Raw genomic sequence first — 15,151 nt, 5'->3', positions numbered from 1 at the left:
GCCTCCGCTATTTCCTCTCTTGCTTCTCTTAACAGCCAGGCCACGTTATTATCAAGACCCCTTTGATTCTCCGTACTTCCTAGGGTCCAATCATTCATTGCATATTTCCGTGTCTTGCTACTCCTCCACTTCTCATGGTTAAATTCCACTCTTCCACCCATCTAAGCAGCCCGTCAATATTGTCCTGTAATCTAAGGCCTTGCTCCTCACTATTTACACTACCAATTTGTGTCATCTGTAAAGGTACTTATCATACCTAAATTCACATCCAGATCATTAATGTACACTACAAACAAGAGACCCAGCACCGATCCCCGCAGGGACACAAGCTTTTAGTCACAAAACAACCTTCAACCACCATTCTCTGCCCTACTACTAAGCCAGTTTTGCATCAAATCTGGCAAATTGTTCTGGATCCCATGGGTTCATTCCTTCTTCATCAGCCTCCCACTTCCTCTTTTAATGCCAGAATATGAAATTCTCAAGAGGTGCGGTGTGTTACCTTCGGTCACTATCGAAAATATCTACTTCTGCTGTAATTACTATCAGTTGCACTCTGTGGATTTGAGTATGAACTAAGTGCACAGTTCAAGTGATCTGTACTAGTTTATTTATTTGTAAACCATAAAGCTAGAGTGGGGCAGGTTGGCGGTGATGATTTGCCCTTTCTGCTGAAGCTGTGGAGTACTTCCTTGTCCTAATGTATCCATTTTCTGGCATTCTGCTAGCAGCAGTTGGCAAAGTAACACAAAGACAAATTGCACCTCCGGTTGGTCAAACGGAGAAAACAATTTAAAGAAAAGCGTCACCTTAAAGAGGGCAAAATGAATTCACATCCCAACAATACTTTAAAATATTTATTTCTTTAAATTAAAAGAGATATCTTGCTCCTCTGCCACAAGCTCCAGCAGCCAGCCATTTCAGGATTCAAGCTTACCAAGGAACCAGGTGGTACTGAGTTTGAATACTGCTGACTTCCAATTGTCAACATCTTCAGTCCTGCGTTCCAATCTCTGCTGGAGTCACTTGCTGGCTAACCTCATGGCGAATATTAGCTCTCTGGTGAGCTGGAGACCTGGAATAGCAAGTTTCCAAAGGGAAATGGAAGTGGAGTTGTGGAGGAATTCAGGATACTTTCAAAATAAATTCTCAAAATGTGACCGGAAAGTGAAGTAATATTTGCCCTTAAACACTCACTTTCTCCTTTCAGACCAGGACTCAACAGAAAAGTTTAGAGTTTGGATGGTAACAACATATTTACAGGCCTGGGGAATGATAGAGACAACTGTTCAGCAAGCCACTTCACTGTCTCTCAAAATTTTCCACTTGACCCACTGCCCCATAGTAAATAGAATGACAGCAAGAGAATGTTTATTTATTCACAGCATGTGGGTGTTGCTGACAAGGCCAGCGTTTACTACCCATCCCTAATTGCCCTTTAGAATATGGAAGTGGGCCGCCTTCCTTGAAATGTTGCAGTCCAGATGCTGTCAGTACCGTATTAGGAAGGGAACAGCAGGATTTTGATCCAGCCACAATGGAAGAATGATGATTAGTTTCAATGGTATGTGACTAAGAATGGCAATTACAGGTGGTGGCGTTCCCATAGTGACCGAGTTGGTAAAGCTCATGGGTTTGGGAGTTTCTGTCATTGAAGACATGGCAAGTTGCTGCAGTACAACTTGTAGATGGTGCTCACTGCTGCCACTATGCGCCAGTGTTGGAGGGAGTAAATGTTTAAGATGACTCATGGGTGCTGATTGGATGTTTTCATAGAATCATAGAATTTACAGTGCAGGAGGCCATTCAGCCCATCGAGTCTGCACCAGCTCCTGGAAAGAGCACCCTACTCAAGGCCACACCTCCACCCTATCCCCGTAACCCAGTAACACCACCTAACCGTTTGGACACCAAGGGGCAATTTAGCATGGCCAATCCACCTAACCTGCTCATCATTGGACTGTGGGAGGAAACCGGAACACCCGGAGAAAACTCACACAGAAACGGGGAGAAAGTGCAAACTTCACACAGACAGCCACCCGAGGACGGAATTGAACCGGGGACCCTGGAGCTGTGAGGCAGCAGTGCTAACCACTGTGCTTCCGTGCAGCCCCTATCCTGGCTGATGCCAGGCTTCTCAAGTGGAGCTGCCCTCATCCAGTTAACAGGAGATTATTCCACCAGACTCCTGTCCTATACTTTATAAATGGTGGAAAGGCTTTGAGGAGTCAGGAGGGCAATCTTCACTGCAGAACTGCCAGCCAGCCACACTATTTATATGACTGGTCTAAAGTTTTGGATCAAAGGTGATCGCTAGGATATTGTTAGTGGGCAATTCAATAATGGTAATGCCTGTGAATGTCCGGGGAAGGGGGGGGGGGGCATTCTCTTGTTGAAGATGGTAATTACCTTGCATAAATTCTATTTACCACTTATCAGCCCAAGCCTACAAATTATCCAGGTCATGCTGCATTCAGAAACAGACTGCAATTATCAAAACACAATGATGAAGCAGCTGAAGATGGTTACACCAAGGTTACTGCTCCTGAGGAACTCCCGCAGTGGTGGCCTAGGCCTGAAATGACAGCCGTACAACATACACTACCACTTTTCAGTTGTGACAGTTGTTTCCAACCAGTGGAGAGATTTCCCTCCCCAAGTTACTTCATGACAAACTCTGTCAAATAATGCTCTCACATCACCTCTTTGAATTCAGCTCTTTAGTCCATGTCTGGACCACCTGGAGTCAGGTGGGCCGAGAAAAACCCAAATTGAGCACCTGTCAGCTAGTTATGGATAAGTGCGACTTGAGTACTGTCAATGACACCTTCGTTCGCTTTGCTGATGATGAAGGTGGATGGAGCTGGGACTTGTCAAATTGGATTTCTCCCACTATTGTAACAGGACCTACATTAGCGATTTTCCACTTTAATGTGTAGATGACAGTGCTGTAGTTCTACTGGAACATGTTTACAGTACTGCAGCTGGGATCCTGTTGGGGCCCATAGCCTTTGTCTCCAGTGGCTCAACTATTTCTTGATATCACACGTAGTGGACTACACTGGGGACAACTGACTTATGTGATGATAGGGACCTCAGGAGGAGGCCAAGGTCGATCATCCACTTAGCATGTCAGGCTGAAGGTGATTACAACACTTCAGGCTAAAGATGATTACAAACCATTCAGCCTTGCTGTCATGAGAAGGTCGCTTTAAGAAATGTTTGGCTGCTCATGTTACTGCAGTGATGTCAGAGTGTGGGTGGAGCTGTGCTGTAGCTCTGCTTTTTAGTTTCACTTTGAGAAAAGCTTGGGTGTGTCTGTGTCTTTTTGGTTTCGTTTTCAGTGATGGAGCTGAAGCCAGACAAAGCAACTGTACTGCTGTTCTCTCTGCCATGAAAAGACTGTCTCTTGATCATCTGGTGAATTCAGAATTAACGTTCTGAGTAGTGACTTTAACCTAATGTGCTTCTGTTAAAGGTTATGTTTTTTTAAAGTCTTCTGGATGTTAAAAGGACAGCATACGCATTACTTAGTGTTGTATTCTTTGGGGGTTGTATTTGAATTAATGGTTGCTAAGATGTTCACTGTATGTTTTTAAAAGGTTAACTTGAGTTAATAGAATAAACATTGTTTTGCTTTAAAAAATACTTTTCCATTTCTGCTGTACCACACCTGTAGAGTGGGCCGTGTGCTCCCCATACCATAATCTATTAAAAGTTGTGGGTCAGGTGAACTCCATGATACACTTTGGGGTTCTCTACACCCTGGCCCATAACACTTGCCTTTTGCACACGTGCTGGACTCAGTCATTCTTAAGGATGGAGATGTTCATGGAGACTCCGCTTCCCACTATTCTTCAACTGTCTACAACCATTCATGACCAGATGTGGCAGAACTGTAAAAACTTAGATCTGATCTATTAGCAGTGGGACTGCATGATGCTGTCCTAAATAATTAAGGTTCTTTTTCTGACTTAATGCTAATGGCAGAGAGAGGGATATGCCAGGCCACGATATACAGACTGCGGTTGAATGCAATTCTGCTGATGACCCAAGTTCCTATTGTTGCCCTGCTAGATCGGCTCTGAACCGGTTCTGAACCTGTCCTATCTAGCACAACGGAAGTGCCACACGACATTATGAAGGTTGTCCTCGCTGCAAAGCCAGAAGTTTGGTTTTACAGGAACTATGAAGTGGTCATTCCTACCAAAACTGTCATGGACAGATGCATCTGCGACAGGTAGATTGGTGAGGAATAGTCAAGTTGATTTTTCCCCTCCTGTTGGATGTCCTACTACCTGTCCTGTCCCAGTCTTCCAACTATGTTCTACTGGGAGGCAGGCTACCCTAGGCAGCCATGTTTCTCAAATGGGGAAATTAGCACAATCGCAGCAGAGCATGAATGTAAACCAAAGGCTGGCTAAGAAAAATCAGAGACACAGCATAAGAATTAGTCGATCTGATTAATAGCAAATTCAAGGATGAAAAGGTGGCTGGCTCTTGATTACTGGTGCATCTGTGCAGCAATGCCGAGATGATGATAACATTAAAGGATTGGGTTTTAATTAATAAAAATACAGTCAATGTATGATTTTGTAAATCTTGTCAGGTACTTCCCTCAGAAGCATCTTGTTAAATATAGGGACAGGTTTTGCAGGAATGCCACTCGTACCGGCAGCTATATTTAGCCTGTGTTGTTCCTACGGAAGGATTTCCCATTTACTGCCCCAGCTTCTGGAAGAGCTGCCTGGTGTTGCTCAATCTTTGCACAGCACCATCTTGTGGCAGGGAAGATACTGCAAGAAACATACAACATGAAATTGGGGCTTCAGAAGTTGGACAAAAAGAGCAAAAAAAAAATTGCAGATACTTTGAAACTGAAACAAACACCCCCAGAAAATGCAAAAACCTTCCCCCCCCCCCCCCCCCACAAAAAAAAATTAGACAGCATCCATATGGAGAACAGACAAGTTAATATGTGGATATTCCACATCAAATGTTAACTTGCCTTTTATCACCACCCAAAGTTGGATACTGGTTGAAACACACTTGTCACAACACAACAGGACTACTATATTCTCTTACATTAGATAACCACAAATCCTTAACAGCACTTGTGTGTGACAAATCTTTTCATTTGTAGCCGTACCAAATACTAAGAATTGCAAAAAATAAAAAGGCAACGAAGTACAACATCCGGTAATAGAAGCGGCACCTTCAGCAGTTTAGTACCAGACTGCTCAACACTGGCACCATTTAGAAAATGCGTGCCGTGTGTGTGGCTGGAAAGTGGGTTCTAATCAACTGAAGTCTGGCAAGGATTCCTCACTCGGCTAAGGCAAGCCTGGTTTTTCTAACCTCAATCCCAGGCTATCACTGGATGCAAAATTTCTCATTTCAAAGCACTGTGCTAATGGTCACCTATCCACACAACCCAAGGAAAATTAAACCAAATTTTACTGGAAACAGATGCTAATAACACAGGTACATTTGATAATGAATAGACATTCCGCAACCATACGTTTTCTGTAGTAGTCCCAAGAAATGAATCTTAATTCATTTAGATTGGAGATGGAAATCAGAGTAGAAATCGGGGGGGGGCAAACAATTTTTTTAAGTGAATAAAATCCTATTAACTATTTTAGCCAATCAGATCTATTTAAATCCATGTGCAACTGGTGACAAGGATTAATACTTACTCAGAACAAGATGCAGAGTCCATTTCCACCTGAAATCAAACATGGCGTGTATCAACTGTGAAAAAAAGATGTAAAATATAGAAGTACTACAGTCTGAGATCCCCTGAATGTGTTATCATGGTAGTTCGGGTTATGACGGATTGCAACAGGCCTGATGTTTTGATTATACAATAATATCTAGAGGATGTTACTTTAAAATAACATAAAAAGATAACAAGGGGGTAAGAAATTAACAGCAAATTTAGACAGTCCCTCAACGGCATATACATGCATAAAACCCAAGAGTTTATCCACCTAACAGGTGGTCAAGCACATTAATCATCTAATTTATCGAGTCGCAGGACTGTAGGATGTGGGCTAACATTTGAGGTTGCCCACAATGCAAGGTCCTAACCTTGCATAAAGCAGCAAGAAATGTCAAACCAACATTAAACACTTAAGCTCTGAAGAGTCAAACGGACTTGAAACGGTAACTCGGTTTCTCTCTGAAGATGCTGCCAGACCTGAGCTTTCCCCCATTTGTTTTTGCTTAAATTCCTCACAGGGCAACAAAAAAAATAAATTAAAAAAAATAGGCAAGCACAGCACTGTAGATGACTTGTGCCTATCTCATTATGCACATCAGTAGCTTTATAAAATGGTCCCCAAGATATGGCAAACCAGGAAACATAAATGAATTGCTCTTTTTAAACACAGCAATTTAACTGTTGTGCATGCCTCCCTTTGTGCAGTCTGGTATCCATTTGCTGTATACACAGTCAGATGGAAGTGACACAGAACAAGTTGATTCACTTCCAGCCACTAGTGCCATCTGTTCTCTCCTCACCCTCCAATCTCTTGTGAATTTACAAATTTCATCTACTTCCTATAATATAGGATATAGTCGTGCAGTGCTTACATTACTAGATTAGTATTCCAGATCTTGGACTAATAGTCCAGAAAACGAGAGTTCAAATCCTACTGAGACTTTTAATTCAGTTTAAAATCTAGAAATAAAAAAGATGGGATCAGTAAAAATGTACCTGCCAAATTGCTCTAAAAATCCAATAGGGTCACACTAATGTTGTTTAGAAAAGATAATCTGTTCTCTTTTCCTGACCTATCTGTGGCCCCTATACTGACATAATTATCTGCCCTCTGAAGCGCATTTGAATCAAATGGTAGTTCAATAAGGCAGCCCAACACCATCCTTTCAAAACAACTAGACATGAGCAATAAATGCGAGCCTTAAAAATGGAAGACATCAACATAGGACTCTAGAAAGTTAATTTTAAGAATTAAGTAATGGTGGTACCATTACAGTAACAGAGTACTATATTCGCACATGTAAAAAGAAGTCCTAAACAGACTTTATAGCTCGGTTGTACAAGTTTTGCAATAGTAAAGTTCAGAGCTCTGCTTCATACGGTCATCTTTAAAGCACTGCGCACAAGGAAGAATTTTCTATTAAAAAGTGGGCTAACAGGACGCAAGGTGGCGCAGTGGTTAGCACTGCCGCCTCTCGGCGGTAAGTCCTGGCTGCGGGTCACTATCTGCGTGGAGTTTGCACATTCTCCTCGTGTCTGCGTGGGGCTCACCAAAGCTGTGCAGGGTAGGTGGTGAATTGGCCGCGCCAAATTGCCTCTTAACTGGAATTTTTTTTTTTTTTTTTTAAAAAGAAAAGTGGGCTAACTACAATATATGACAGTTGACAGGATAGGAAGGAGGAAAAGAACGCAATAAGTTTCATTCACACACAGTCAAACTTAACAATATGACAACGGGCCTTAAAAACATGGACTGATTTTGTGCATAAAAATACACAAGGTGACCATACCAATTAGGAGCACAGAAAGAGATTCAAACAGATTCCAAACTACTTTTCTGGTGCTTCATGTTTCAAAATACTTGCCACATTTATCTTCAATAGTTTATTTCCACTGGATAGTCACCATGCATTTGCAGAACACTACAGTGCACTGTTTGAGCTTAGAACTAAGTGAAGAATCCTAGTAGCTTCTGCACTTGAACTGTTTTGAGTTCCTATTTCAGGATCCTCGCATTTGTGAGCCAGACCCCAACTTTTACACTAAATCTGCCCCTCTTATTCCAATGGCAGACTTGTAATTAGAGCTTTTCATCAGCCAATGAGTTGGCCATTCTAATAAAGGAACTTTCTCTTGGAATCCAAACTAACACCGATGCAGTGCAAAACAGGTTTTAAATGTCCAAGAAGTCTGATGAAATGGATGACCTGGAGTAAGACAATTCTCATCAAGATGAATGGATCAATTCAAACTCTCACAGCACACATTCACAAGTTATACAATCTAAACTATTTGCTTGAAATCAGTAATGTGCAGTATTCAACCCAAGAAGAACAAAATCAAGATCATTGAGCCCCAAGGATCCTAATGGTTTTCATTCCAGCCAAAGTGCTAACACAGGACTTGATAATTTTATTTAGTATCTCATTGGGTGCTTTGTGAGTTTTGTTCAATTTTACTCATCAGTTGCTGAAGCAACTCTGAGCTGCTTATTCTATTGTTGATGGTAGCCACTAGCTTTTGGAGCGCTGCTCCTTCCTCAGGTGAATGAAGAGGTATGTTCCAGAAACATATATATATAGACAGATTCAAAGATGCCAGACAATGCTTGGAATGCGAGCATTAGCAGGTGATTAAATCTTTACAGATCCAGAGATGGGGTAACCCCAGGTTAAAGAGGTGTGAATTGTGTCAAGCCAGGACAGTTGGTAGGATGTCGCAGGCCAGATGGTGGGGGATGAATGTAATGCGACATGAATCCCAGGTCTCGGTTGAGGCCGCACTCAGGTGTGCGGAACTTGGCTATAAGCTTCTGCTCAGCGATTCTGCGTTGTCACGCGTCTGGACATTGTGCGACAATCACCAGGCAGGAATGTTCCCTTCCAGTCGGGGAACACTTCAGCAGTCAAGGGCATTCAGCCTGATCTCCGGGTAAGCATTCTCCAAGGCAGCCTTCAGGACGCGCGACAACGCAGAATCGCCAAGCAGAAGCTTATAGCCAAGTTCCGCACACATGAGTGCGGCCTCAACCGGGACCTGGGATTCATGTCACATTACATTCATCCCCCACCATCTGGCCTGCAAAATCCTACCAACTGTCCTGGCTTGACACAATTCACACCTCTTTAACCTGGGGTTACCCCATCTCTGGATCTGTAAAGATTTAATCACCTGCTAATGCTCGCATTCCAAGCATTGTCTGGCATCTTTGAATCGGTCTATATATATGTTTCTGGAACAGACCTCTTCATTCACCGGAGGAAGGAGCAGTGCTCCGATATCTAGTGACATCGAAACAAACCTGTTGGGACTTTAACCTGGTGTTGTAAAACTTCTTACTGTATGCTATTGTTGAAAGCAATAAACGTGAACAACTTTGGGAAACTGGGCTTATGTGATATGGATTTTTCTTTTGCATGGCCAAATTGTCTAAATATATTGTTCTCCTAAATTTCAGATCATCTACATTTACTGTGTGCTTCCAACTAGGAAACTCTGTTGACAGTAGTACATAATTTTCATATTTATGATGTAAAACGAGTGAAACACTGACTCAAGGCACCGTCAGGAACAATTATCCACAGTGCATTGTATGTCCAACATTGGAAGAGCAAGACAATCACTGTAGTTTCCACAGGCAGAATCACCCTTTACTTGTAGCATGAAGTTGTTGTAAAACAGAATACTTCCTGTATTGTGATTAGATTTTTGTTTTGTTTGGTTCTGGCTTCCAGAGTGATACATTGGAAACACATTGTTCCGAATGTGCCCACAATCATCCTGGTCAATAGATATTAATCAGCAGTTTGTTTTTATTAATAAAGACAGCTTTAATCACCGTTTTGTTGTATCCTATCATTCCACTAAAAATAAAATGTGTTCATTAATAAATTGGGGGAGGTGGACTCTTACCCAAGTACAAAATGTGTGTTTAATAAAATAGAACACCAACCTGCAAATCTTTTTGTAATTTAAGGAGATCTTCATTGTCTGCGTCAGAAGACAGTGCAGCTTCTACTTGCTGAAGTTGTGCCTTATAACTGGCCAGCTGCTTTGCCAGCTCATCTGACATCTACAAGAAACAACAATTCATTTAAGCACAAATACTAACCTCCCAAGCCTAATAAAAGATTAAGACAGGTCCACAGTAAATGTCACTGCAAAAGCTTCTGTGACATTTAGCCCTGATAAATAGGAGAACACCACATAGAATTAACAGCATAGAAACAGGTCCTTCTACCAACCAGGTTAGTGCTTATGTCCCATACAAGCATCCTCCCATTCTACCTTATCCAACTCCATCAGCATTTCCTTCTATTCCTTTCTACTTATCCAGCCACCCCTATTCAGCCTCAAATATTCCACATGGTAGCAAGTTCCACATTCTCGCCAATATTCCAATAATCAGAATGAGGTTGAAGTTTGAGTTAAAACCAACAGGAAAACTTGAAGACTTTTTTTTTTAAAAACAAAAATTACAGTTATGGTTACCATTTAAAAATATTCCTCCAGAATATTTTAGATTGTATTTGCCATGTTTTCCAAGTTAAAAAGATAATTATTTCCCTTCTCCCCATTAAACAAAAATAGTGCTTCTTTTTAAACACTATTGTTGCACATCTTGAGAAATGTCTCAATGCACTTCACAAGTCACATTTTCACTTATGTAGATTAACCAAAAAAGAGTTACACTAACCAATGTCCCCTCCCAATATTCAATGCCATCCAATCCCCGAAAGAGTACCACGAATGATACCCATGAATTGTCAACACCCCCCCCCCCCACCCACCCAGACTCCACCCCTCCACTTCCTCTTGCAAACGCCTCCCCCCAACAGCGGCTCCCGCCCGCCCCCCAACTTTTCATCCTGGCTAGACTCACCGAAACCTGTTCTACCAGGCTCCGAAGGCCACAGCCCCTCCCCCCACCTCACTCCCGTTCACTGGCCGGCTTAAACCGACCAGCGTGGAGGCCCCCGCCCGGGTCTCCTTCCCTCTTGCCCGGTCCCAGGAAAACCAAGAAATCCCCTTTAGCACACAACCCCTGCATACACACCCAAGCACCAAAGAACCATCATTGCAAATGAAAGTCCCATCTCTTCCCATGTCCAAATATATACAGCGTCGACTCATTTAGTACATACACCAAAACGCAGTGAAAAAATAAAGTTACATGAGGCTACATCGGTACACGACCATTTCTCAATTCGGCCACAGTCCTTCTGCCTTCGCAAACTCCTCCGCTGCTTCCACCATCCCAAAATAAAAGTCCTTGGATTTGTAGGTCACCCTCAACTTAGCTGGATATACTATGCCGCACTGCACCTTGCAGTTGTACAGTGCCTTCTTCACCCGGCTGATGGAAGCCCGCCTCCTTGCCAGCTCCACCGTAAAGTCCTGGTATATGCGTTTACCAGCTCCAGCCCACTGCACCACCCGCTTCTGCTTTGCCCAGAACAGGACTTTCTCCTTCACGCTATACCTACGGAAACACAGAGTCACTACTCTTGGCGGCTCACTCGCCTTTGGTGTAGGCCTCCACGACCGATGAGCCCGTTCCAGTTCATATCGGAAGGGATGGTCCCCCTCCCCCAATAGCTTCGCCAACATCATGGCAAAATACTCCGTCGGGCAGACCCACAATCCTCAGATTCAGTCGCCTGGATCTGTTTTCCAGGTCTTCCATTTTGGCTTGCAGACCCTTTTTGATCTCTATCACCCTCCGCAACTCCTTCCCCATCGAGGCGAGTTGATCACTGTGCTGCGATAATGCCTCTTCCACTTCCTTCAGTGTCTCACCTTGCTCCCGCACCTCCGCCGCTGCGCTTGATACCGCCGCCTTCACCGGGGCAATCGCTTCCTCCACCAGCACTTTAAATACAGCCCCAATCTCCTTCTTCATCACTTCCATGTGCTTTGTGAAATGTTTTTCAAATTCCACAGCCATCACCTTGGTCATTTCTTCTGCTGTGAGCGATGCAGCCTCCCCTGGTGCTCCAGCCTCCGCTTTCCTTACAGTTCCTGCGCTGACTTTTTCACTCACCAACTGACTTTCGTTAACCCCCCTTTTCACAGTCGTTTTTCTCCCAAACTTGGACATTTCTCCTCCCTGTGCCTTCTTACAGCCTTTTCAGCCTCCATTGCCCCCGGGACTGGGCGCTAAAACGCTGAAATTTCTATTCCCGAGAGCGGGAGCCCTCCAGTGTGCGGCTGCCTCTCGCCCGCCGTCACCGGAAGTCTCCTGTACTGAATAATGAGCAGACATTTTCTCTAACTAAATATTGCAGAGACAAAAAAGCAATTTAATCCCCAATCCAAACTCCACCCTTTTGTCACCAATTCCATCCCTTTCCTTGACAATCGAGGGAGATAAAGTGCGCTGTTCACAACCTGAATCTGTCACCTTGAGATGAGCTTTCAAATATACATGAAATGAAAATCGCTTATTGTCACAATGTAACAAATGAAGTTACTGTGAAAAGCCCCTAGCCGCCACATTCCGGCGCCTGTTCAGGGAGGCCCGTACGGGAATTGAACCCGCGCTGATGGTCTTGTTCTGCTTTACAAGCCATCTGCTTAGCCCACTGTGCTAAACCAGCCCCTGATCTGCACCATCATTAAGACTACACAATTTACCTCCAGAGCATCGTTTGTCACTGCCTCAGCCCATGTGGTGCTGAAACCCTCATCCGAGCCTTTGTTACTTCCAAACCTTTGTTACTTCCAAACCTGACCATGCTGACACACTTCTCCCATGGTCAGCCTCCAACAATCTACCCACCTTAAAAAACCTGAAGCCAACCAAACCTCTGCCGCCTTTGTCCAAATTCGCAGCAAAACCCCACTCCCCTGGCTTCCGGCCAAGCAATGCCTTGGCTTTCAAACTTCCACCCCGCGTTCAGATTCCTCCATGGCCTCTCCTGCCCCCGCCCCCATCCCATCCCCCCTGATATCTCCGCCACCCACACAAAGCCCTCTCAGAAAAATATCTGCGTCGCTCTAATCCCGGCCTCCTGAGCATCTCTCGGGTTTTAAACCCCGGCCCTGAGCTCCGGATCCCTCTCCGTCTCACAAACTCCTCCAGGAGGATCCTTCACACCCATTTCTCTCTGTCACCCGGTGCAGTCCCCCACCCGGGGCCAGGCTCGGGGTTTCCCAGGGTGAGGGGCCTGGGGGGGGGGGGGGGGAGGCCCATTGACATTCCGGGCACTACATTAATGCGAGTTGTTGTTGTCCAGGCCCCGAATGTAAACCGGGCCCGACTCCCAGGCCGCGGCTCCGTCCCCGAGGCCTCCCACATCCCAGCAGCGTGATGTTTGGCAGCACCTTTCAGGTTTTACACCGAGCCGCCGCAGCTCGGCCTCCTCCAAAGGTCCCGGGCCGCAGCCCAGGCTCCCAGGCCTACCTACGCACTTGAAGCGCCGAGTGGCACCCGCCAGCGGGCGGCCCGGGCTGCCCCTTGCCCTCATCGCTACTCACATTTCCACCCAATCGGTTGAGATGGCTGCACCGCTGGGTCGGGATGGAGTCGCTGAAGCGGCGGAACTTCCCCCGCGTCCGCCTGGCGCCCGTTTCCGCTGCCGCCCGGCCGGTCTCGCGAGAACCTGACGTCACAGCTGCCAGGGGCGGGGCCGGGCGGGGCCGGGCGGCGCCGGGCGGGGCCGGGCGGCGCTGGAGCTGTCAATCATCCTGAGTGACAGCCCGGAGCTGTCAATCATCCGGACATCCCGGAGCTGTCAATCATCCTGTGTGACAGCCGGAGCTGTCAATCATCCTGTGTGGCAGCCCAGAGCTGTCAATCATCCTTTGAGACAGCCCGGAGCTGTCAATCATCCTTTGAGACAGCCCGGAGCTGTCAATCATCCTGTGTGACAGCCCGGAGCTGTCAATCATCCTTTGAGACAGCCCGGAGCTGTCAATCATCCTGTGTGACAGCCAGAGCTGTCAATCATCCTGTGTGACAGCCAGAGCTGTCAATCATCCTGTGTGACAGCCAGAGCTGTCAATCATCCTGTGTGACAGCCAGAGCTGTCAATCATCCTGTGTGACAGCCCAGAGCTGTCAATCATCCTGTGTGACAGCCCAGAGCTGTCAATCATCCTGTGTGACAGCCCAGAGCTGTCAATCATCCTTTGAGACAGCCCGGAGCTGTCAATCATCCTGTGTGGCAGCCCGGAGCTGTCAATCATCCTGTGTGGCAGCCCAGAGCTGTCAATCATCCTGTGTGACAGCCTGGAGCTGTCAATCATCCTGTGTGGCAGCCCGGAGCTGTCAATCATCCTGTGTGACAGCCTGGAGCTGTCGACCTTCTAGAATGACAACCCGGAGCTGCCGATCATCCGGAATGACTGTCTTGAGCTGCTCATCATCTGGAGTGATTGGCTGGAGCTGTATGATGAGCATCTGACGGTCACACACCAGCTGCACGTTCATCGAGTGGAATCCCTTTCAGTTGGTGTTGAGCGGCCTGTCATCTGCAGGTGCTTGTCGTGGGACATGCATCCCGTCAATCTCCCCTGGACACGTGGCGTCCTGTCAATGGCGGCAAATCCTGCTGCCAGGGCATTCTAATCGCTCGGTCCACGTTGAAATGGATGTATTGAGCCGCCTGGGCATTTAGGGCCTCCGTGACAGCGCGGATGTATTGATGTCTGTGAGATCCTGGACAAGTCCCCATTCGACGCCTGAAAGGACACCGTGGCATAAAAGTTCAGGGCGACCATCACCTTGACGGCCACCGGGAGCGGATGTCGTCGCCCATACCCCCACGGTGCCAGGTGTGCTATGATCTCACAGATATGTCGCACTGTCTCCCTGCTCAGCTGGCGTCTTTGATGGCATGTCTGGTCTGGCAGATCCTCGAATGACGGCGCTGCCAGTACACGCGAGACCTCATGCGGTGCCTCCTTGGCACCTCCTTCTCCTCAGCCTGTTGGGCGGCTGGCTCTCCATCCTGGGCGGCTGCCTCCTGTTCCCATGGGGCATGCTCTGCTGCTGCCCACTCTGCTGTTACAGCCTCCTCCTCGAGCAGCGCCAGCTCGTACAGCCGCAGGGCATCCCCCAGGGCTGGAGCAACGAGCAGGAATGCCACCATTGCTGATTGAATTCCAATATCCATTGTCTGCAGGGGGCGACAAGCCGACATGTTAGCATGGTGCATACCCCCTTTGCCCAACCAGGTCCAACGTGTTACATGGTGGCCCCGATTGGCACTGCGGGCTTCACCCCCACATGTCCCTTTCCCATCTCAGCACGCCTGGCCACGTTGTTGCCCGGCACCATGGGCCTCTGTTGCCCTTACCAACATTACGCTCCGCGGCCCCCGTCCGGCGCCCCGTAGTGGCTACAGTGGACGATACCCTGGGTGGGCTGCCTGATGCCCCGTCGGTGGGCGACGGCCGGTTGGGGGGTGGGGGGCACACATAC

At 46.4% G+C, this 15,151-nt stretch overlaps 2 protein-coding genes across 2 annotated transcripts in view; one reads left to right on the top strand and one right to left on the bottom strand.

Moving 5' to 3' along the window:
- The window catches only part of mxi1 (max interactor 1, dimerization protein), a 157,858-nt gene extending 148,294 nt beyond the window's left edge, over nucleotides 1-9,564 (top strand). Inside the window, exon 8 of the transcript XR_011935557.1 lies at nucleotides 9,183-9,564. The gene's annotated coding sequence lies outside the window, so the exon portion shown is untranslated. The remainder of the gene's footprint in view (nucleotides 1-9,182) is intronic.
- The window catches only part of smndc1 (survival motor neuron domain containing 1), a 33,876-nt gene extending 20,528 nt beyond the window's left edge, over nucleotides 1-13,348 (bottom strand). Inside the window, exons 1-2 of the mRNA XM_072479528.1 lie at nucleotides 13,205-13,348; nucleotides 9,678-9,797 (exon numbers count right to left, since the gene is read on the bottom strand). Of these exons, the coding sequence (XP_072335629.1) occupies nucleotides 9,678-9,797 (120 nt within the window). The 5' untranslated portion in view covers nucleotides 13,205-13,348. The remainder of the gene's footprint in view (nucleotides 1-9,677; nucleotides 9,798-13,204) is intronic.
- Between the last annotated feature and the right edge of the window lie 1,803 nt (nucleotides 13,349-15,151).

This window comes from Scyliorhinus torazame, chromosome 16, assembly GCF_047496885.1.
Source record: "Scyliorhinus torazame isolate Kashiwa2021f chromosome 16, sScyTor2.1, whole genome shotgun sequence".
In the NCBI taxonomy this organism is placed as follows: domain Eukaryota; kingdom Metazoa; phylum Chordata; class Chondrichthyes; order Carcharhiniformes; family Scyliorhinidae; genus Scyliorhinus; species Scyliorhinus torazame.
Note: the sequence above shows the minus strand (reverse complement) of the source record. Positions and strands in the feature narration are given on the sequence as shown.